Raw genomic sequence first — 25,180 nt, 5'->3', positions numbered from 1 at the left:
TTCTTTGTCTCTTTTGATCTTTGATGGTTTAAAGTCTGTTTTATCAGAGACTAGTATTGCAACCCCCGCTTTTTTGTGTTCTCCATTTGCTTGGTAAATCTTCCTCCATCCCTTTATTTTGAGCCTATGTATGTCTCTGCGTGTGAGATGGGTCTCCTGAATACAGCAGACTGATGGGTCTTGACTCTTTATCCAGTTTGCCAGTCTGTGTCTTTTAATTGGAGCATTTAGTCCATTTACATTTAAGGTTAAGATTGTTATGTGTGAACTTGATCCTGCCATTATGATATTAACTGGTTATTTTGCTCGTTAGTTGATGCAGTTTCTTCCTAGCCTTGATGGTCTTTACATTTTGGCATGTTTTTTCAATGGCTGGTACCAGTTGTTCCTTTCCGTGTTTAGTGCTTCCTTCAGGGTCTCTTGTAAGGCAGGCCTAGTGGTGACAAAATCTCTAAGCATTTGCTTATCTGTAAAGGATTTTATTTCTCCTTCACTTATGAAACTTAGTTTGGCTGGATATAAAATTCTGGGTTTAAAATTCTTTTCTTTAAGAATGTTGAATATTGGCCCCCACTCTCTTCTGGCTTGAAGAGTTTCTGCCGAGAGATCTGCTGTTAGTCTGATGGGCTTCCCTTTGTGGGTAACCCGACCTTTCTCTCTGGCTGCCCTTAAGATTTTTTCCTTCATTTCAACTTTGGTGAATCTGGCAATTATGTGTCTTGGAGTTGCTCTTCTCGAGGAGTATCTTTGTGGCGTTCTCTGTATTTCCTGGATTTGAATGTTGACCTGCCCTACTAGGTTGGGGAAGTTCTCCTGGATGATATCCTGAAGAGTGTTTTCCAACTTGGTTCCATTTTCCCCGTCACTTTCAGGCACCCCAATCAGACGTAGATTTGGTCTTTTTACATAATCCCATACTTCTTGCAGGCTTTGTTCATTTCTTTTTCTTCTTTTTTCTTTTGGTTTCTCTTCTCGCTTCATTTCATTCATTTGATCCTCCATCGCTGACATTCTTTCTTCCAGTTGATCGAGACGGTTACTGAAGCTTGTGCATTTGTCACGTATTTCTCGTGCCATGGTTTTCGTCTCTTTCATTTCGTTTGTGAGCTTCTCTGCATTAATTACTCTAGCCATCAATTCTTCCACTTTTTTTTCAAGATTTTTAGTTTCTTTGCGCTGGGTACGTAATTCCTCCTTTAGCTCTGAGAAATTTGATGGACTGAAGCCTTCTTCTCTCATCTCGTCGAAGTCATTCTCCGTCCAGCTTTGATCCGTTGCTGGCGATGAGCTGCGCTCCTTTGCCGGGGGAGATGCGCTCTTATTTTTCGAATTTCCAGCTTTTCTGCCCTGCTTTTTCCCCATCTTTGTGGTTTTATCTGCCTCTGGTCTTTGATGATGGTGATGTACTGATGGGGTTTTGGTGTAGGTGTCCTTCCTGTTTGATAGCTTTCCTTCTAACAGTCAGGATCCTCAGCTGTAGGTTGTAGCTGTAGGAGATTGCTTGAGGTCCACTCCAGACCCTGTTTGCCTGGGTATCAGCAGCAGAGGCTCAGTTGAAAATGCAGAAATCGCTGGTCTTCTGTGTCGCTCGCGCTGGGAGTTGGAGACTGGAGCTGTTCCTATTCGGCCATCTTGCTCCGCCCCCCTGGTTTTCTTAAAATCAGCATTGGTTGCTTGATCATAGGTTTGTCACCAAAAAGTGCTGCTTCACTCTCCGTGGTTGGAAATCTTTTCTGATGTATCAGGGATATTCATTCTGAAACTGTTTTAGCTTTTTTCTTTTCTCCTTTAGAGGTAAATTCTTGTTTTTAATAATATTTTCTAAAAGTTCTGCAATTGCAGCTTGAGAGGTAGAAACTTTGCTCATCAAAGTCCTGAGCACTAATCTGCTTACAGTATGAATAAGTTGGCAAACGAACAAACAGTCCATCTCCAGGATTTTCAATATGTCCCTTTTTTAAGTAGTCAAGATGTTTTTCCGCTGCAGTCTGTAAGTAAGAGGGTACTTGAAGAATTTCCTGATGATGATCCGTTAAGAAAGAAACTAATCTTCCAGCAAGAAGCTCATCAAGATCCACTTCTTTAGCACAGCATAGCACACACCAAGAAAAGGTATGTATCCTCAGTGATCTCGTGCCCAATGCATCATGAAGTTTAGGCATATCAACATTTTGACTCATTTGGGAAATCATACGCATTAAAAGTTGAAGTTTTCTATAATTTGCTGGGGGAAGTAACAAACAACATAACTGTACAGCATCGATGGCAACCCTCTCTAAATGACGTTGCAGGAAACTCTGTGTGCCAGTCAACACAGAAGAAGCTGGAAGTAAAGAATTTTCTGAAAATTCTATTGAACTTTTGCAGAGTCTTTTATTGATTGTGGCACTAGACTCTCCAAGTTCACTTTCCATAGCTGTTTGCACACTTGTGCTGCCTTGTCCAACATTTGGTTTCATGATAATTTCAGCCACTGGTGTATTGATATAACTATTCCTTCTTGTACTACTTCTTAAAAGCAAACTCTGAGACCTGTAAAGCTGTTTTGACTTGCATTTCCCATGACACAACTTCTCTTGGTCTTGAGCAGTCAAAGTAGTGGTTCTCTTAAAACCAGCACAGAATGGCTTTTGAATATTTTCCTCTGAATGAAGATTCAACAGGAATTCCTCTTTGGGCTTAGACTCTAAAAACAGTTTATTATTTTGTCCTTCTATGTTTGGAAAAGATAGATGAAACACACTGGATGCCTCTTATTTGAATTCCCTGACACATCTACAATACCTTCCAAAGAACAACAGCTTGGTTTGCTGTTAGAGGATAGATCATGCATACCACTTAACCCTATTAAATTATGACAGCTTCCTCCCATTATGTCATTAGCACTCACTCTTCTGTTTCTTAAATTAACTAGCTGCATTTTCTTAGCAAATCTTTCTTGAAATCCTGGATTGCTTATCTGTAGTCTCTCAGAATAATCTGATTCTTCTTTTTTCTCTATGAAGCAGACTGAGAAGAAGGTACTCAGTTGATTTGAAGGAATTCAAATTGTTTAAGTGAAGGAATTTTTAAGACTGTGGATCATCTTAGATTCTATGTATCCCACTGGATCTATCTGAAACTATCACATAGCCACAAATAACCAAAATGTTCACAAATAATTTGTAATATTCAAAAGTAAGTAGAGGTTCAGGGAGATCTAGAAAATAATCTGTGATTGTTCTGAATACATCTTGTTCAAATCCAACATTAGTTGAATTATTCATATCATCAGTTCTTGGCCAATCCGCCAGGCCTCATGGCAGATAATACCCAGTGAGGAAGGTCATCCAATTTGTTTTGTAGTATGACTACCCCATGTTTACTTGTATTGGCCATGTTGTACATTACATATTGGGGAATTACTTGTTTTGGATTTATGACTTCTTCTAGGGATGGCACACCTAAAATGGTTTGCAGGTAGATCAGAATAACATATCTCGAAATTTCTTCAACATCTTTCTGGCTTAGTTCTCTATTATCAACTGCATTTTCTTGATCTTCATTGATTATTTCATGCTTTATTTTCTCAGCATTTTCCTAAGATAAATGTATTCCATGCTTTTTAGGAGTTCTACGAGATAAGTTTCATCATTTAAAAATACTATCTTTATCTTTGGAAAAGTTCTCTATGTTGTTTTTTCTCAATTCTGGATGCCTTCGTGGCAGAGTTTTAAGTGGCGAAGTAGCAGGAAATCTGAAGAGCTGCTTATTATCGTCAACATTTTCTGATCCCCACCTGCCTTTGATATCTTCAATTACATGATTCTTAAGAAATATCCTCAACAGTTGGATAGTCTGTTGACTTGTAACTTTGGGACCAAAATTGCTATTATTTCTTAATAGGTCATAAAGCCAATCCACTGCTTCTCCTGCTGTGAAACAATTGCCATATTTTTTAAAGTGTTGTCTATGTTTTCTTAGAGGCATTCCTGCTCGAAAAGATGTGGTAACTTCATTCCATAAGTAGCAGAATCCATTTAAGATGGCCATACCAGGAAGATCTGAATTCTAGCTCTGCCACTTGCTGTAGATGTGACTTTAGAAGGCCTCTAACATCTGTGAGCCTCAGTGTCCACACTGGTAAAGTAGGACTAATAACACATGCCTGCCTGAAGGGCATTCCAGCTTGGTGGCCCGATAAGGCCCAAGAGGCACACCCAGACTCTCCATAGGTCTGTCAGCGCCCGGTGGCGTCCATGGCTGTGAAGGCAACACTCAGGCCCAGTGGCCCGGGCAGTGACGAGTCTCAGCACAACCATCGGCCCTGCTGCCAATTTGAATAGCATCTGCTAAAGCATTTTTTAAAAGTGATCCTGATAAAGTTGGGCCCTGTACCATACCTTGGGAAACACTGCTGTTGGTTATACCTAGAAACAGAGTGAACAGGTCACAACGTACGTGAATTTTCACCCTCGTCAGATATTGCCAAAATGCTCTCCCAAGTTTTATTCCTGTTTATACTCCCTCCAAATCCCTTTAAAATAGTTTATACTCTTCATCTTCACTTTTTTATTCACCTCAGTTGATTACAATCATTTTTTATCCCTTACCAGTCCACTGAAATTGCTTTTACTAAGGTCACTAAATATCTCTTAATTTCAAAACCCAACAGCCTCTTTTCAGTTTTAGTCATTCTTTACCATTTCTTCTGCTTTATTTCACAACAGCTCTATTTCACAATTACTCCTTATAGAGCCAATTTTTATTTTTAAATATTTTTAAAACATTGATGTAGATGTGGTGAAAAGGGAACACGTTTACACTGCTGGTGGGAATATAAACTAGTACAACCACTATAGAAAACAGTATGGAGATTCTTCAAAGAACTAAAAGGAGAACTACCATTTGATCCAGTAATCCCACAACTGGGTATCTCCACAGAGCAAAAGAAGTCATTATATGAAAAAGACACTTGCAAACTCATGTTTATAGCAGCACAATTAGCAATTGCAAAAACATGAAACCAGCCTAAATGCCCATCAACCAACAAGTAGATAAAGAAAAGGTGGTACGTATACACCACGGAATTCTAATCAGCCATAAAAAGGAACAAAATAATGGCATTTGCAGCAACCTGGATGGAGCTGAAGACCATTATTCTAAGTGAAGTAACTCAGAAATGAAAAACCAAATATCGTATGTTCTCACTTACAAGTGGGAGCTAAGCTGTGAGGATGCAAAGGCATAAGAATGATACAATGAACTTTGAGGACTTGAGGGGAAGGGTGGGAGAGAGATGAAGGACAGAAGACTACACATTGGGTATAGTATACACTGCTTAGGTGTACCAAAATCTCAGAAATTACCACTAAAGAACTTATCCATGTAACCAAAAGAACACCTGTTCTCCAAAAACTACTGAAATGAAATTTAAAAGATAAAAAAATGATTAAGATTATGAAATATATTATCAGTTTCAGTCAACTCTAAATGGGATTTGGGCAAATGAATTAGTTTAAAATGAACATTCTATTTAGAAACTGGTGGATATACTTTCTAATTAGGAAAATGTTGAGAAATATTATAAAACAAGTTCAACATTCTATGTTTTCCTATTTTTAAATATCTTTATTATTATTACATTACAGTATGGTGTTTAAGTTTGGGTGTTAAAATATAGAACTTTACATCCAGGAACAATTGTAAGAGAAATTATCATTTTTATTCCACAAATTAAGTGATGAACAAAAGCTGATCCCGTAACTCAAGAAAATGTAAGATATCAGTGCTATTTATTTATTCTTACCAAACCCACAATATACATTCATTTTCTTTAAAGATTAAAGTTAGAAACTCAAAAATAATACAGCTCCCACTCATTCAGCAAACTAGGAGTAGAAAGGAATTAACTTCCTACTCTGCTAAAAGGCATCTAGGAAAAACCCATAGCCAACATTATGCTTAACAGTGAAATGCCAAATGCTTTCTCTCTAAGACGAAGAAAAAGACAAGAATGTTCATTCTCTCCATTTCTATCAACACTATACTGGAGGTTCTAGCCAGGATAACTGGGCAAGAAAATTAAAGACATGCAGATTGAAAAGTAAAGAGTAAAATCATCTCTATTTGCAGATGACATGATCCTGCATATAGAAAATCCTAAGGAATCTATCTTCTATTTTATTATTTATTTTATTATTATTATTTTTTGAGATGGAGTCTGGCTCTGTTGCCCAGGCTGGAGTGCAGTGGCACGATCTTGGCTCACTGAAACCTCCATTTTTGTATTTTTAGTAGAGACAGGATTTCATCATGTTGGCCAGACTGGTCTCGAACTCCTGACCTCAAGTGATCTGCCAACCTTGGCTTCTCAAAGTGCTAGGATTACAGGCATGACCCACCATGCCCAGCCAGGAATCTACCTTTTAAAACATTTATTAGAACTAATAAATGAGTTCAGCAAGGTTGCAGGATACAAAATCAATATACAAATATCAATTGTATTTCTACATATTTGTAATAAACAACCTGGAAGTGATATTTTAAAACAATTGTATTTAGTATAAAATCAAAAAAGAATAAAATACTTAGGAATAAATTTAACAAAAAAAGTGTAAGACGTGTATATTGAAAACAAAGATGGCCAAACTAAATCAAAAGAACTCCTGTGCTGATGAATTGGAAACCTTACTGTTAAGATGGCAATTATTCTCAAATCAATTTACAGATTTAAAGCAATCCCTATCAAAATAAGAGCTGGTTTCTTTGCAGAAATTGTAAAGTTGATCCCAAAGTTCATATGGCAATGTTAGTGACCCAGAATAGTCAAACAACTCTGAAAAAGAATAACAAATTCAGAGGTGTCACACTTTTTTTTTATTATTTATTTTTCTTTATTCTTCAACTTTCATTTAAGATCAGGGGTACATGTACAGGATGTGCAGGTTTGTTACACAGCTAAATGTGTGCCATGGTGGACTGCTGCACAGATCATTCCATAACATAGGTATTAAGCCCAGCAATCATTAGCTATTCTTCCTGATGCTCTCCCTCCCTCCACCTCCCCCTGACAGGCCCCAGTGTATGTTAGGGAGGAGTCTCTCCTTTTCAATATTTTGGACTAGATTCAGTAGAATGGTATCAGCAATTCTTGGTACCTCTGATAGAAGTCAGCTGTGAATCCATCTGGTCCTGGGCTTTTTTTGGTTGGTAGGCTATTTATTACTGCCTCAATTTAATAACTCATTACTGGTCTTTTTGGGGATTCAACTTCTTCCTGGTTCAGTCTTGCAAGGGTGTATGTGTCCAGGAACTTATCCATTTCTTCTAGATTTTCTAGTTTATTTGCACAGAGGTGTTTCTATTATTCTCTGTTTATAGTGTAGTTTATAGTATAGTGTTCTTTATACAGACGGTTGTGTGTATTCCTGTGGGGTCAGTGGTGATATCCCCCTTATTATTTCTGATTGTGTTTGATTCTTCTCCGTTTTTCTTTATTAGTCTAGCCAGCAGTCTATTTATAAATGTTTTCCAAAAACCAGCTCATGGATTTGTTAATTTTTTTTGAAGGGTTTTTCATGTCTCTATCTCCTTCAGTTCAGCTCTGATCTTGATTATTTCTTGTCTTCTGCTAGCTTTGGGGTTTCCTCTTGGTTCTCTAGTTCTTTCAGTTGAGGTGATAGGTTGTTAACTTGAGATCTTTCTAGGTTTTTATGTGGACATTTAGTGCTGTAAATTTCCCTCTTAACACTGCCTTAGCTGCAGCCCAGAGATTCTGGTATGCTGTCTCTTTGTTCTCATTAGTTTCAAAGAACTTCTTGATTTCTGCATTAATTTCATTATTTATCCAAGAGTCATTCAGGAGCAGGTTGTTCAATTTCCATGTAGTTGTCTGGTTTTGAGTGCATTTGTTAATCTTGAGTTCTAATTTGATTGTGCTGTGGTCTAAGAGACTGTTATTATTTCAGTTCTTTTACATTTGCTGAGGAGTGTTTTACTTCCAATTATGTGGTCAATTTTATATTAAGTGCTGTGTGGCAATGAGAAGAATATACATTCTGTTGTTTTTGAGCAGAGAGTTCTGTAGCTATCTATCAGGTCTGCTTGATCCAGAGCTGAGGTCAGGTCCTAAATATCTCTGTTAATTTTCTGTCTCAATGATCTGTCTAATATTGTCAGTAGGGTGTTAAAGTCTCCCACTATTATTGTGCGGAAGTCTAGGTCTCTTTGTAGATCTCCAAGAACTTGCTTTATTAATCTGGGTGCTCCTGTATTGGGTTTACAAATATTTAGAACAGTTAGCTCCTCTTGTTGAATTAAACCCTTTACCATTATGTAATGCACTTGTCATTTTTTATCTTCATTGGTTTTAAAGTGTGTTTTGTCTGAAACTAGGATTGCAACCCTGCCTTTTTTCTCTGTTTTCCATTTGCTTGGTAAATTCTCCTCCATCCCTTTATTTTGAGCCTATGTGTGTCTTTGCACAGAACATGGGTCTCTTGAAGACAGAATATCGATGGGTCTTGGCTGTTTATCCAGCCTGCCATTCTGTGTCTTTAAATTGGGGCATCTAGCCCATTTATATTTAAGGTTAGTATTGTTGTTATATGAATTTGATCCTATCATCATGATGCTAGCTGGTTATTTGCAGACTTGTTTATGTGGTTGCTTCATAGTGTCACTGGTCTGTGCTTCAGTGTGTTTTTGTAGTGGCTGGTAATGGTTTTGCCTTTCCATATTTAGTGCTTCCTTCAGGACCTCTTGAAAGGCAGGCCTGGTGGTGATGAATTCTCTCAGCATTTGCTTGTCTGAAAAGGATCTTATTTCTCCTTCAATTATGAAGCTTATTTTGGCTGGACATGAAATTCTGGTTTGGAAATTCTTTCCTTTAAGAATATTGAATATTGGCCCCCAGTCTCTTCTGGCTTGTAGGGCTTCCACTGAAAGGTCTGCTGTTAGTCTGCTGGGCTTTCCTTTGATGCTGACCTGGTCTGTCTCTCTGGCTGCCCTTAACATTTTTTCTTTCATTTCAACCTTGGAGAATCTGATTATTATGCATCTTGGGGTTGATCTTCTCGTGGAGTATCTTACTGGGGTTCCCTGGATTTCCTAAACTTGAATGTTCGCTTGTCTTGTTAGGTGGGGGAAGTTCTCCTGGATGATATCCTGAAGTATGTTTTCCAGCTTGGTTCCATTCTCCTCGTGTCTTTTAAGTACTCCAATCACAGGTTAAGTCTCTTTACATAATCCCCTATTTCTCAGAGATTTTGTTCATTCTTTTTCATTATTTTTTCTCAATTTTTGTCTACCTGTCTTATTTCAGAAAGATAGTCTTCAAGCTCTGAGCTGTTTTCCTTTGCTTCAGGTATTCTGCTGTTGATACTTGTGATTGCATTGTGAAGTTCTCATGTTGTGTTTTTCAGTTCCATCAGGTCAATTATGTTCCCCTCTAAACTGACTATTCTGGCTATCATCTCCTTTATTATCATGATTCTTAGCTTCTTTGCATTGGGTTAGAACATGCTCCTTTAGCTCAGTGAAGTTCATTATTACTCACCTTCTGAAGCCTACTTTTGTCAAGTCAGGCATCTCAGCCTCAGCCTAGTTCCATGCCCTTGCTCCAGAGATGTTGCCATCATTTGGGGGAGAAAAGACACTCTGGTTTTTTGAGTTTTCACCATTTTTGCGTTCTTTCTCATCTTTGTGGGTTTATCTACCTTTGATCTTTGAGGTTGCTGACTTCGAATGGGGTTTTTATGGGGTCTTTTTTGTTTATGTTGTTGTTGTTTTCTGTTTGTTTTTAACAGTCAGGCCAGTCTATCATAGGGCTGCTGTGGTTTGCTGAGGGTCCACTCCAGACCCTAGCTACCTTGGTTTTTCCCAAACCTGGAGGTATCATCAGTGAAGGCTATGAAACAGCAAAGATGGCAGTCAGCTCCTTCCCTGGAAGCTCTGCCCCAGGCGGGTACTGACCTGCTGCCGGACCGAATGCACCTGTACGAGGTGGCTGGAGATCCCTATTGGGACGTCTCGCCCAGTCAGGAGGAACAGAATCAGGGAACTGCTTTAAAAAGCAGTCTGGCTGCTTTTTGGTAGAGGAAGTGTGCTGCACTGGAGGGGACCTTCCTTGTCCAAACCATTTGGGCACTCCAAAGCCGGCAGCCTAGAATGGATGAGTCAACTGAGTCACAGAGATGGTGACTGGCCCTCCCTCCGGGAGTTCCATCCCAGGGAGAGATGGACAACCCTGGCTGGAATGGATGAAGTCCCTGCAGGGAGGTCCTGTCCAGTGAAGAGGAATGGATCAGGGTCCGGCTTTAAAAAGCAGTCTGGTAACGATCTAGCAAAGCAGCTGTGTTGCATTGTGGGGAAACCCTTTCTCATCTGTAACATTTGTATTCTCCAAAGCCAGCAGACTACAGTGGCTAAGTCTGCCAAACCACAGAGATGGTGGCCACTCCTCCCCCTAAGAGCTATGTCCCAATAGAACCTTTTTGAAGTGGCTGAAGGCCCCACAGGAAGGTCCCACCCAGTGAGGAGGAATGAATCAGGGTCCTGCTTAAAGAAGCACTCTGGCCATGATCTACCAAGGGAGCTGTGCTGCGTTGTGGAGGACCCTTCCTCATCTGGACTGTTCATATTCTCCAAAGCCGGCAGGCTGGAACGGCTAAGTCTACCAAACCGCATAGATGCCACCCGTCCCTCCCCCCAGGAACTCAGACCTGTCTCAGGCAGATTCCAGCATGTTGCCGATGGCAGGCTGGAACCCAAGACAGTGGGTCTTAGATTGTGAGGTGCCATGGAAGTGGGGCCTGCAGCACGATGCTGCTTGGTTCCCTGGATTCAGCCCCCTTCCTAGGAATATGTACGGATGGATTTCCTCACTTGCTGGGGACCCCAGGGCCACAGTATGTAAACTCCTGTGTCTCTGTGTGCGCCTGAGTGGTTGCTCTGCCAAAACTCCACACAGCTCTGTGCATCAGACCCAAGACCCTGGTGGCATGGGTTCACGAGGTGATCTCCTGATCCACAGGTTGCAAAGGTCCATGAGAGAAGCGTGGATCCCTGGGCAAGGTTGCATAATCACTCACTGCTTCCCTTGGCTGGCAGTGGGGGTTCCTTTGGTTCCATGCTGTTCCCAGCTGTAGGAAGTCGTTGGAGATCCCTATCGGGAGGTCTCACCCAGTCAGGAGGAACAGAATCAGGGACCCGCTTAAAAAAGCAGTCTGGCTGCTTTTTGGTAGAGGAAGTGTGCTGCACTGGAGGGGACCTTCCTTGTCCAAACCATTTGGGCGTTCCAAAGCCCAAGGTCCCTTACCCTACATGAGCTGTCTGCCTAGACAGTCCCACTGCAAGGTGGGTATTTCAGTTGAAGGTGCTGAATTCACTTGCCCCTTTTCACTCCTTTCCATGAGTGCCATGGACCACAGCTGCTTCTAATCAGCCATCTTGGATCCTACCACAGTCACACGTCTTGATTTCAAAACTAACTACAATGCTACAACAATGAAGACATAGTAGTAATAGCATAAGGACGGGCACACATATGGATGGAATAACATTGAGAATCCAGAAATAAACCCTCAAATTTACAGTCAACTGATTTTTGACAAGATTGTAAAGGCAATTCACAAAGGAAAAGCATTGTTTTTACAATAAATAGTGCTGGAACAACTAGATATCCACATGAAAAAACTTGGACTGTTCATCATACCATACACAAAACTTAACTCAAAACAGATCATAAAAACCAAATGCAAGAGCTAAAACTATAAAACTCTTGAAGAAAATATAGAGGTAAATCTTCATGATCTTAGATTTGGCAATGGTTTCTTAGTTATGACATACAAAGAACACATAATAAAAGAGAAAATAGGTAAATTGGACTCATAAAAAAAAGTGTTGTTGGGTTTTGTTTGTTTGTTTGTTTGTTTGTTTGTTTTGAGACAGAGTCTTTCTCTGTTGCCCAGGCTTGAGTGCAGTGGCACAATCTCGTCTCACTGCAACCTCTGCCTCCCTGGTTCAAGTGATTCTACTGCCTCAGCCTCCTGAGTAGCTGGGATTATAGGCACCCACAACTAATTTTTATATTTTTATATTTTTAGTAGAGATGGGGTTTCACCATGTTGGCTAGTCTGGTCTCAAACTCCTGACCTCAGGTGATCTGCCCACCTCAGCCTCCCAAAGTGCTGGGATTACAGGTGTGAGCCACTGAGCCTGGCCTTCATCAAAATTTTACCAATTTGTGCTTCTAAGGGCACTATCAGTGAAGAAAAAACCTTACAGAATGGAAAAAAATATCTGCAAATCATTAAGTCTGATAGGGTTCTAGTATCCAAAATATGAAAAGAATTTTACAACTCAACATTAAAACAAAATATAAATTAAAAATGAGCAAATGATCTGACTAGATATTTTTTCCAAAGAAGATATACAAATACCTAATAAGCACAAAAAAGATACTCAGCATCATTAGTCATCAGGGAAATGTACATCAAAACCACAAGGAGATGCCACTTCACACCTACGAGGGTGACTATAACAAAAAATACAATACTATGCACTAGTAATGGTGTGGTGAAATTGGAAATCTCATACATTGCTGGTGGGAATATAAAAAGATAAAGCTACTTTGTAAAATAATCTGTCAGTTCCTCAAAAGGATAAATAGAATTAACATATGGCCTAAAAATTCCATTTGTAGATGATATACTCAAGAGAAATGAATCACATGTCCACACAAAAATTTTTACATGAGTGTTCACAGCTTATTATTCATTTTAGCCAAAAAGTGAGACAATCAAAATGTCCATCAACTGATGAGTGGATAAATAAAATGGCCTATAGCTGGAAGTATTGGGGAAAATGTGAAATGACTTCTAAAGAATACAATGTTTCTTTTTGGAGTGATAAAAATGTTCTAATACTGATTTGTAGTGATAATTGCACAACTCCATGAATACACTAAAAAAACTATTCAATTATACACTTTAAGTGAACTGTATGATATGTGATATGGTTTGGCTCAAACCATACATCACTCATATCTCCACACTCAAATCTCACCTTGAATTGTACAAGGGAGGGGCCAGATGAAGGTGACTCAATCATGAGGGTCTTTCCCGTGCTGTTCTTGGGATAGTGAGTAAGTCTCATGAAATCTGATGGTTTTATAAATGGGAGTTCCCCTGCATAAGCTCTCTTGCCTGCTGCCATGTCAGATGTGCCTTGGCTCCTCCTGTCTTCCGCCATGATGGTGAGGCCTCCCCAGTCATGTGGAAATGTGAGTCCATTAAACTTCTTTTTCTTTATAAATTACCCAGTATCAGGTATGTCTTTATTAGCAGCATGAGAACAGACTAACACAGTATGGAAAATATATCTCAATAAAGCCGTTAGAAAAAATATATACAGCTCAAAATTTGAGGACTGGAAGAGACTACATGTGAAGAGATTTTGCCTCCAATATTTGTTACTTGAATTACGGCCACAGACCATCTCCATTTCAGAGACTACTGAAACAAAAATGAATGATTCATACACTGACTTCATTCTAAGACACATATTAGCTATCCTGTTTTCCTTTTAAAAACCCCAAAGATAAGTTTTTAGCCAAAAATATCTAGTCTCAAATAGAGGTGGCCATAAAATTTTCTAGACTTAAATAACAATTTTATTATAAAATCAATTGTCTATTTGTGAACAGGGAACAATACTTATTCATGGTATGAATAGTCAGAATTAGCCTCATGATACAGCTGCAAATAAAATTCATAAGATATGTCAGATACAGTGACAGAAAGACATGCATCCTCTCTAATCCTCTCAACAACTGTACAATGAAGACGAGAAAATTAGGATTCAGCGACATTAAGTGGCTTGCCTACTCAGGGATTAGCCAGCAAAGCTGGGATTTGAACCCAAGACTGCCTGTCTCTAACCTATCTTCAAGAAGGAATAAAGCTTCCACCCAGGCAATATTAATAGAAAAGAATGACCACAAATATGTCCTATATAAAATATTTGAAATTTTAGAGCTTAAAGGAAACTCAGAGAATATCTATCTCAAGTATCTCATTTTACAAATGAGACAGTATCATCTTTGCAGTCTCTGATATAGCATTGGCTATTTCTACTACTGTCTCTTCTCCAATATACTACTAGGTTATCTGCAAGTGTTTCCTGATAGCCCTCGCATAAAGCAAATAAGAAATCACAGAAAAGTTAAGTTTCAGAAAGTCATGGATGTACTGAGTAAACCTCCCCAAATTCTTCCTCTTAGATAATAACAATAAATAAATGTTTCTCTTACTTGCCCAGTATGCAGAATTGTATCAAAGGGGAATGGTTATACAGGATTTGTAATAATTATAGGTACTTTGAATTCTTACCTTTGTGGCCACAATAAAGATGGTATAAAGGAACATAAGATTATGCTTTGATATTGCCAGATGCTGGGTGTGCTGGAATGTGAAGATAACTGACCCCAGAAGGGTTACCTTGGAAGGGCTGAAAATAAAACACATTTTAAATCAGCAAGTAATAAATATGACATATCTCCATCTTTTTCAAAGAGTTCTCTGCAAAACATTAACTTAATGGGTTACTAATAGATGTAATGCAAAGATGAGTTTTGTTAATACACTTTAAAAAGTGTTGAAAATGCTGAGTTATACAAAGTTAAATACCTTTCTTCACATCATAAACTACAGATTTTAGAATAACCATACATATTCTGACTCTCCAACAAAAAGAGTATATTTCTATATGCAATATTTCTGAAACATATTTGGCCATAACAATTTTTTCATAAAGGATTTCAAAGTTCCACATTGTACAGCATGATTTGGAATTAGTCATTAAAAACCTTACAGTGCTAAAAAGCTCACAGAGTGGAGTCGAGGAAAAGAAAGGCCAGATTTTTAGCATTTGCCCATTTCCATGATGTAAATACTCCCATCATGGCCAATGTCAGGCTGCTGCATGGAAGAGGAGAGGTGTACACAACTGGTTCTCATAAAACGATAAAAGCCATCTCCAGCCCATCTTTAGCTAACTCCAGCACAGCATATTAGTTTTAGCTAATATATTAATGCTTAGATTGTAAAGTCTAAAATAAGATGCTAATTTACCAAATAAGAAGCATTACTTTATGTTATATATTTGCCGCATATTTAAAGTATATCTCAGTAACGAATCATTGCCTAGCTCTCTATCTTACAAGTAAAAAAGATAAATGATAAACTCTAAGAATGCCACACTGCAAAACAGGACAAATCTAAAGGTTCCTATAAGTCATTTTATTACTTTATTTATTTAATTATTACAAGCAAAGGACTGAGTTCAAAACAGGGTGAAGTTTGGACAACAGACCAAACCTGAATTACTTTCCTGTGGCTACTGTAATAAATTACAACAAATTCAGTGGCTTGAAACAGAAAAATGTAAAATCAGTATCACTCAGTTAAAATCAAAGTGTCAGTAGGGCCATACTACCTCTAGAGACTCTAAGAAAGAATCCACTCTGTCTTTTTCAGTTTCTGGATCTTGCTTAACAATATGATTGAGTAACAGTCATGTTTTATTTTATTGTTTTCTTCTTTTTTTCTTCTTTAGTCCCCATGTCTGTTCCATCCAAACACTGTTGAAGAGAGAAACAGATCTGCGGGACCACCAAATGCACTGCCAACAGTCATGTTTTGGAACAGTAGTCTCTAAATCTTTTTGATTGTACATCCCTATTGGTTAAAAAAAAAAAAGTTTTACAGCATTCCCAAATTATGGCTGCCAATTAATTTGGAAATTATATATAACTGCATTATAAAATGTACACAAAATTAAAAATTTAAAAGGATAAGATAAAAACATGGAATTATATCTGTTTTAAGGTTATTTTGTTTCTCTTTCTTTCTCACTGTTTGTTTTCTGCACCACGGTGGCTCATTATGAGCACTGCCTTGGCATACACATCTACCATTTTGGATTGTATTATCTTAAGGGTTGAATCTAAGGAATAAGGATTTCATAGACAATGCATTGGGGCAAGGCATTGGAGAAGGTCTTAAATTTAGGAAAAAGTCCATTTTAAATTGGAGTATGAGATTTGTTTAAAAGATTAGAATGCATTTAGAAAATCCTTATGCTTACTATATTAGTTTCCTCTGAAACTAGCAAACAAGTTATCTGCCTCCAAAATGCAATGATGAAATAAGCACTGAATAACAGTTAAAGATATTGCCATTCCAAAAGGGAGAAAAGAGGAGGAAAAAGGTTCAACAGTCCCAAGCCATTTTGAAATCCAGAAGGGCAAATTCCATTAGGATTCAAGGCCTGGGAATAATCTTCTTTGGCTTGAACCTCTACGTTGGTGGCTCTGGCTTCTGCACCTGAATCCAGCCTATGCACCTGGCCTCAGGCCTCTGGGCCTGTAGCTCCTACCATGAAGTCATTCTTCCTTTTCCTTCCTTTTTTAAGCATATGTTTGCAGGTGAGCAGTTTTATCAGCCTGATTCTGGTCTGCAGAATTTTAAAAGTCTGACAGCCTTCTTTCATTTAATCCTGTTTTTCTCCTTTCAGTCCAAGCTGGCAGTGTTCCTTCTGATTTAATATTTCCAAATCCCCATTGGGTCTCCTGTGTATGCACACCAATCCATGTCACTAGGCAAAGAGAGTCTTCCACAGATCTTTCTTGGATAACCTCCTCTCTATCCCTGGCTTCTGCTATAATGATTGAATGGATCCATGAGTCAAACATCCAATCCCTTCAACACTAGGAAAAGTTGTTCAGTCACACCCTCACTTCTCTCCAGAGTGAATCTCAGTTTTACCAACTTTGCACTCTCAACAGGCTGAAAATTTCCCAAATGATAGAGTCCTGGTTTTGAGGGGTTTTATTTGTTTGTTTGGTTAGTAGCATTCATTCCCTCAATTTAACTCTTTCCTCTTGCACTCTACTATAAGCATCAGGAAGAAACCAGGCTGTACCTGGAACACTTTGCTTGGAAATTTCCTCAGCAAAAATATCCACGTTTACTGATTACAAGTTATGGATTCCACACAACTGTGGCAAACAATTGTGCAGCTAAGTTTCCACCACTATATAACAAGGATAACCTTTCTCCAGTTCCCAATATCATGTTCCTCATTTCCTTCCAAGTCTTTACCAGCACTTTTAACAACATTCCTACCAACATTTTGCTTCTAACAATATATGTATTCTCTAAGACTATATATTTATAGACTCTAATATGCTCCTCACTTCCTTCAGATCCCTCACCAGAAGTGCCTTTAACATCCACAGTTCTACTGCACACTTCAAAATTCCTCTAGCCTCCACCAATTATCTAATCCCAGATGTCTGTTACAGCAGCACACCACATCGTGTATCAAAATCTCTATTACTTTCCTGTGGCTACTGTAATAAATTACAATAAATTCAGTGGCTTAAAACAGAGAAATTTAAAATCAGTATCACTCAGTCAAAATCAAAGTGTCAGTAGTGCCACACTACCTCTGGAGACACTAGGAAAGAATCCATTCCTTGTCTTTTTCAGCTTCTGGGAGCTACCAGCATTCCTTGGCTTGTGGCTATATCATTCTAATCTCTGAGATGTGTGGTCAAATCTCCCTCTGTTTTCCTCTTATAAGGATATATGTGACTGCATTCAGTCCCACCAGAAATCCAGGACGATCTCTTCATCTCAAGAGTTTTAATTTGCAAATATGGAAAGAGTGTGTTCCCATATTGGTAACATTTCAGGTTCCAGGGGGTGAAAACCATTAGAACTTTAGAAACCATTATTCAGTCTTACTGCATTTATTTACTGTAAAAATATGTTTATACAGAAAAATACAGAAATATACTGACACATTAACAGAAATTGTCACTAAACAATGTATTAGAAGTTTCTTTTATGTTAATATTTTCCCAAATTTTCCACAATACGTATATTTTACTTCTTAAAACTTGGGGTAGAGAAGGAAAAGAAGGAAAACACTCTAAAAGAGTTACTGTGGGGACAAGGGACAACTTGACTTTGTTTTTGGCAGGACTAAATTTTATTATTAAATGAACTGGCAGCAATAAGCAATATGAAGGCAATTAAGAAACAATTCCACATACTAGCATTTAAAGAATACCTACGGGTCGGGTGTGGTGGCTTATGCTTGTAATTCCAGCACTTTGGGAGGCTGAAGAGGGTGGATCGCTTGATCCCAGGAGTTTGAGACCAGCCTGGCCAACACGGTGAAACCCTGTCTCTACTAAAAATACAAAAACTAGCTGGGTGTGGTGGTGTGCACCTGTAATCCCAGCTACTCAGGATGCTGAGGCAGGAGAATCACTAGAACCCAGGAGGCAGAGGGTGCAGTGAGCCAACATCGCACCACTGCACTCCAGCCCAGGTGACAGAGCAAGACTCTGTCTCAAAAAAAAAAAAAAAAAGTTTAATAAGATCTAATTAAATAGAAAGCTATCCAATGTTCCTAACATTGGAAGACTTAAAACTGGACAGGCATGGTGGCTCATGCCCACAATCCCAACATTTTGGGAGGCCACGGTAGGCAGATCACTTGATGTCAGGAGTTCAAGACCAGCCTGGCCAACATGGTGAAACCCTGTCTCTACTAAAAATACAAAAATTAGCCTGGTGTGGTGGCATGCACCTGTAATCCCAGTTACTTAGGAGGCTGAGGCAGGAGAATCACTTGAATCCAGGAGGTAGAGGTTGCAGTGAGCTGAAATCATGCCACTGCACTCCAGCCTAGGGGACACAGTGAGACTCTGTCTAAAAAAAGAAAAAGAAACACTTAATATTGTTATAAGAGAGCAACAATTCCCAAAGCGATCTACGGGGTCAATGTTATCTCTATCAAAATTCCATCACTGTTTTTGTTTTTTGTTTGATTACTTTTTTTTTGTTTTGCAGAAATGGAAAAAATTACCTAGGATTTTTAAGGAAGCCTCATATTCACATGAAATTGCTAGGGACCCTGAATGGCCAAAACAATCTTGGGAAAAAAAAAAAAAAAGAACCAAGTTAAAGGACACACACTGCCCAATTTGGAACTTAACTAAAAAGCTACAGTAATCAAAACGGCATGGTACTAGCACAATGATAAACATACAGACAATGGAATAGAACAGACAGTCTAGAAATAAACCCATACATCTATGTTCAACTGATTTTCTGGTAGGGTGCCAAGTCTATTCAGTGGGAAAATAATTCAATAAATGGTGCTGGGACAACTATATATCCACATACAAAAGAATGAAGGTGAACCCATAATTCATATGATATATAAAAATTAACTCAGGCCAGGCACAGTGACTCACACCTATAATCCCAGCACTTTGGGAGACCTAGGCAGGAGTATCGCTTGCATCCAGTAGTTTGAGACTAGCCTGGGTGACATAGTAAGACTCCATCTCTACAAAAAATAAAAGATAAAAATTACCTGGGTGTGGCAATATATGCCTGTAGTCCCAGCTACTCAGGAGGCTGAGATGGGGGCATTGCTTGAGGCTGGGAAGTTGAGGCTGCAGTGAGCTGTGACAGTGCCACTGCACTCAGCCTGGGAGACGGAGTGAGATCTTGTCTCAAAAAAAAAAAAAAAAAAAAAAAGAAAAGAAAAGAAATTAACTCAAATGGATCTGTGAGCTTCTTTTAAGATAACTCTTTAAAGAAAACACAGGGGAAAATCTTCATGACCTTAGATTTGGCAATGGATTCTTAGTGATGTCAAAAGCATAAGAAACAAGAAAATAGAGTGATGTTAGCAAGGTGGCCAACTACAAGTTCCTAGCCCTGCCCTCTACCCCAAAACAAACAAACAAAACAATAAATAACAACTACATTTTGATGAAAATAACTAAAGGAGAGTCCCAGAATACAGCAAAGGAGCAGAAGCAACTCCATAGAGCACAAAAACACAGTACGGCCACATAGAGAAGGGAAGAAAAGTCCTTGTCTCCACCACTACTTCCCCTGAGAGGGTCAGCTTGAAACCAGGAGGGACTTCTCCCTTCCAAGAAAAGGTAAACAACAGAACCCCAACAACCATCATCACTACCATGAACACCCACAGTCTTCACCACTGTGGACTTCTGCAGCCCTCATAGGTACTGAACCCAGCTGAGGGAATTGCCCAGAGTCCATATGGCTGTGTTCACCCCAAAGAAGAATCCTACACTTCCCTCATCTTCTGTAGCCCTACCTGCTACTGTGCTATACCATTTTGAAAGCAGAGCCTCTCTGGGAGTGCATCCTGCTCTGTACATAAATAGTTACTATACCCTTCCATCCCTGAGCTTTTGTTGTCACTGTAACAAGCCTGTCTAGTGACCCGCCATCCTCAAGCCTACCTGCTACAATGCCCTACCCTTGGGGTCAAGCTGCTATGGAGCCATTCCATCCCCTATATCCCAGTTGTTTCTGTGTCCTACTCCTCAGGGTCTAAGCTAATGCAGCACTTCACCTTCTGAGAAATAAGGGCTTTGGCCAAGCAGAGCAGTCACACCTCTGGCACCTGAGCCAAAGCAGCACCAGAGCTGACATGGCACCCCACCTCCCAGGCAACCTGTGCACTGGTCTAGCCAAGCAGTTGATCCCCCTTGGCAACTGAAACATGCAGGGCCCCGCATCCCAGGGAAATAACAGCATTGGTTGAGTTGAACCACCCTGTCTTCCAGGTGGAATGGATGCAACACTCTATCCATAGAACCGGACTAGTCCCCAGAGTCTACACTGCTGAAGCATCCCACCTCCTCAGAGAGTAGAGTCATCCTTGTGCTACTCCTTGCCCTCCAGGGCCCAAGACACAGCTGTGCTCCACCATTAACGGGTAACTGTTGTTGCTGCACCCGGCCTCACAAAACTTAGGCCTCTGCTGTGTACTACCAGCCTAGGGTCCAGAGTCCCCACTGCACAGTGCCTCATGCCCCAGGGCCGGAGTTTCTGGTGTGTACTCTTGACTCTGGGACTCTTGCTCCCTGGGGCTCAGGCCGTTGGAGCACCCCTTCTTCTCCAGAGCTATGCCAGTTCTGTGCCCTGCCCCCAGGATCAGAGTCACAGCTACGTCCCTGCCCCATGAGAACAAGCTGTTGTGGTGAACCTCAGCGTCACAGACCCTAATTTTGTGGCTAATCTGCATCTACTCAGACCTCATAGAGTAAATGTGCAGCCCAAGTCCCAGGTGCTACAGTAGTTTCAAGAGACCCTGAGCTCAGCACACTGTATCCACAGCCAATCCAAGCATGCACCCTTCAGCCCAGCACTGCTGTGACTGCCTGTGGGCCATGTCAGATCAGACACCAAAAAGGATCCCCTCAGTTAGGATCGCTCCCATTGTTGGGAAAACAAGAACTCGAGGACCCCAAAGTCCTTGCAACTGAGGATCCTAACAACTCATGCTGCCAGTACTGCTGCAACAAACTCTTAAAGCTTAAGCCACTTAGGCACCCAAAGTCATCAATGACACTGATTATAGTTAAAGAAGCTGCACAGAAACTACCAGTGTGCCTACTCAGAATAAGAGCCACCATACCCTGTCCAATTGGTACATAGAGGTGAAAGCCTTTCCCTATGAAAACCACTATGTAAAGTTTGGAAGAGGTGATTGTTCCAACAGATGTGCAGATATAAATGCTGGGTAGGACACACAAAATATAAAAAAGCAAGGAAATGTGACACCACAAAAGAAACACAGTAATTCTCCAGTAACTGACCCCAAAGAAATGAAAAGTTATAAACCGCCTAAAAGAGAATTCAAAATAATGATCTTAAGGAAACTCAGTGAGACACAAGATAATACAGACAGATAATTCAACAAAACCAGGAAAATGATTAGAGATCTGAATGAGAAACTCAACGGAGACAGAAATCATTTAAAAAGAACCAATCAAAACTCCTGAAGCTGAAGAATCCAATGAATGAAATTAAAAAAAAAACAGAGCTTCAACAGCAGATTAGAAAAGTAGAAAAAGAATTTGTGACTTCAGAACAAGTTTTTGAAATCAGCCAGTCAGGAGAAAAAAAGGAAAAAGAATGAAAAAGAGTAAAGAAAGCCTATGGGACTTATGGGACACCATCTGGCAAACAAATTTTCACATTATGAAAGCCACAGAAGCAGAAGAGACAGTATTAGGACAGAAAGCGTATTTAATAAAATAATCCGCATATGTAATCCCAGCATTCTGGAAGGCCAAAATGAGAGGGTTGCTTGAGGCCAGGAGTTCAGGACAAGCCAGGGCAACATAGTGAGACCCTATCTCTACCAAAAACAAATGTGTTTTAGTTAGCCAGGCATGGTGGAACAATCTCTAATACCAGCTATTTTTGAGAGGCTGAGGTGGGGAAGATCATTTGACCCAAGGAGTTCAAGGTTGCAGTGAGCTATGTCCATGACACTGCACTCCAGCTTGGGCAACAGGGCAAGACTCTGTCTCTAAAAAAATTTTTTTTTAATAAATCAAATTTGCTGAAAACTTCCCAAGTCTTAGCTGAAATACTGATATCCAGATCCAGGAAGCTCAAAAGTCCCCAAACAGGTTCAACCCAAAGACATCTTTACCAAGATGCATAATCACCAAATTGTCAAAAGTAAAAGGCAAGGAGAAAATTCTAAAAACATCAAGAGAAAACTGTCATGTCACATACAAGGGAATCTCCATTAGATAATCAGTAGACTTCTCAACAGAAATCTTACAGGTCAAGAGAAAATGGGATGATATATTCAGACAGCTGAAAGAAAACAAGTGTCAGCCAAAAGTACTATACCCAGCAAAGCTATTCTTCAGATATTAAGGTTAATAAAGACCTTCACAGATAAGCAAAAGCTGAGGGAATTCATCACCACTAGACCAGCCTTACAAGAAATGCTTACGAGTGCCACAACTGAAAGCAAAGGGACAACAATTACTATCAAGAAAGTATGTGAAAGTATATAATTCACCAGTAGATAACTTCAAAATCAAACTCAGAATACCATAGTGCTGTAATGGTGCTACATAAATCTTTCAATCTTCTAGTATAAACATAAAAAACCAAAATGGTCAAAAACAGCTATAATTCAAAGTTAAGGAACACACAAAAGATAAAGTAAATTAAGGCAACAAAAATATAAATGAAGAATAGGGAAAATATCTAGAGTACTTTTATGTGAGTAAAGTTAAGCTGTTACCAACTTGAAATAGTCTGCTTTAACTACAAGATTCTTAAAGTTAGCCCAATGGTAACCACACAAAAAAAATACAGTGAATATGCAAATTAGAAAGAGAAATGAAATAAACCTAGGCAAATAACAAGAGGAAGAAAGGAACAAAGGATCTACAAAACAAACAGAAAACAATTAACAAAATGGCAGGAGAAAAGTCCTTTCCTAGGATGAACGTAAACGGATTAAATTCCCTAAAAAAGATATATAACGGTTGAACTGATTTAAAAAAAAAAAAAAGATCCAACTATATATGCTGTCTACAAGGAACTCACTTTAGCTTTAAGGATGCACACAAACTGAAAGTAAAGGAATGAAAAATATATTCCATGCAAATGATAACCAAAACAGAGCAGAGGTGAGTATACATACAGCAGATAAAACAGACGTCAAGTCAAAAACTTTCAGAAAAGACAAAGAGGGTCAGTATTTAATGGCAAAAAAGTCCATTCATCAAGAGAACATAATAATTGTAAATATGTATGTGCACAACATTGGAGGAACTAAATATATGAAGCAAATATTAATAGACAGGAAGGGAGGAAACAGCAATACAACAATAAACATCTATAGAATGTTCCATCCAACAACAGCAAAATACACATTCTTCTCTAGTGCACATGAAACATTCTTCAGGATAGACCACATGTTAGGCTGCAAAACAAGTCCTAACAAATGTAGTAACATTAAAATCACACCGTGTCATTTTGATCACAACAGTATCAAACTGGAAATCAACAACAGGAACAATCTTGGAAAATTCAAAAATACGTGAAAATTACACAGGATGCTCCAGGGCAACCAATGGGTCAAAGAGGAAATCAAAAAGGAAATTTTAAAATATTATGAAACAAATGATAGTGGAAACAAAACATACCAATACTTACATGATGCAGTAAAAGTGGGTCTAAGAGGGAAGTTTATAGCAATAAATATCCACATTAAAAAAAGAAATATTTCAAATAAATAACTAACATTATGTATCAAGGAAATAAAAAAAGAACAAAGAAAACCGAAAATTAGCACTAGGAAGGAAAAAATACAGAAATAAATCAAATAGAAAAAACAGGGGAAAAAAATCAATCAAACTGAGTTAGTTTTTTGAAAATCTAAACAAAATTGACAAATGCTTAGCTACACTAAGCAAAAAAAGATAGAAGACTTAAATAAAATCAGAAATAAAAGTAGAGACATTTCAACAGACACCAAAGAAATAAAAAGAATAATAAGCAACTACTATGAACAATTACATGCCAACAAACTGGATAACCCAGAGTAAGCGAATAGATTCCTAAAAAATATAACCAACCAAGATTAAAGCAGGAAGAAGTAGAAAGCCTGCACAGGTCAATTACAAACAGAGACTGGAATATAAACTTAAAGTCTCCCAAGGGACTAAACAGCCCAGAACTAGATGGCTTCACAGCTGACTTCTACCAACTTTAAAAAAGAATTAATACCAGTATTTCTTAAACTCTCCCAAGGAAATAGAGCTAGAGGGAATGTGCCTAACACATTTTCAGAGGCCAACATCAGCTCATGCCTAATCCAGACAAAGACGCCACAAAAAAAAAAAAAGAAAGAAAGAAAGAAAGAAAGAAAAAGAAAACTACAGGCCAATCTCTCTGATGTAAAAAATATTAGTAAACCAAATTCAAATAGCCAAGATAGGAGAACTACCTAAGTGTACATCAACAGATGGCCGTTTGTGTTACTATAAAGAAATACATGAGGCCCAGAGCTGAGCAGAACTAACAGAAATCTACAGAACTCTCCACCCCAAATCAAGAGAATATATATTCTTCTCAGCACCATATAGCACTTATCCTAAAATTGACCACATAATTGGAAGTAAAACACTCCTCAGCAAATGTAAAAGAACAGAAATCACAACAAACTGCCTCTCAGACCACAGTGCAATCAAATTAGAACTCAGGATTAAGAAACTCACTGAAAATCGCACAACTACATGGAGACTGAACAACCT

General features: G+C 39.0%; 1 protein-coding gene and 1 pseudogene across 2 annotated transcripts in view; both read right to left on the bottom strand.

Moving 5' to 3' along the window:
• Window positions 1-25,180, bottom strand: part of TMEM38B (transmembrane protein 38B) — an 84,559-nt gene that overhangs the window by 16,688 nt on the left and 42,691 nt on the right. For both annotated transcript variants that reach the window (XM_007968515.3, XM_037983249.2), the window contains one exon: window positions 14,373-14,490. In XM_007968515.3, coding sequence (XP_007966706.3) covers window positions 14,373-14,490 — 118 coding nt within the window. The remainder of the gene's footprint in view (window positions 1-14,372; window positions 14,491-25,180) is intronic.
• On the bottom strand, window positions 939-5,430 carry LOC103219072 (DEP domain-containing protein 1A pseudogene; annotated as a pseudogene).

This window comes from Chlorocebus sabaeus, chromosome 12 (assembly GCF_047675955.1).
Source record: "Chlorocebus sabaeus isolate Y175 chromosome 12, mChlSab1.0.hap1, whole genome shotgun sequence".
Taxonomy (NCBI): domain Eukaryota; kingdom Metazoa; phylum Chordata; class Mammalia; order Primates; family Cercopithecidae; genus Chlorocebus; species Chlorocebus sabaeus.
This window is presented reverse-complemented; position numbering and strand designations above follow the sequence as displayed.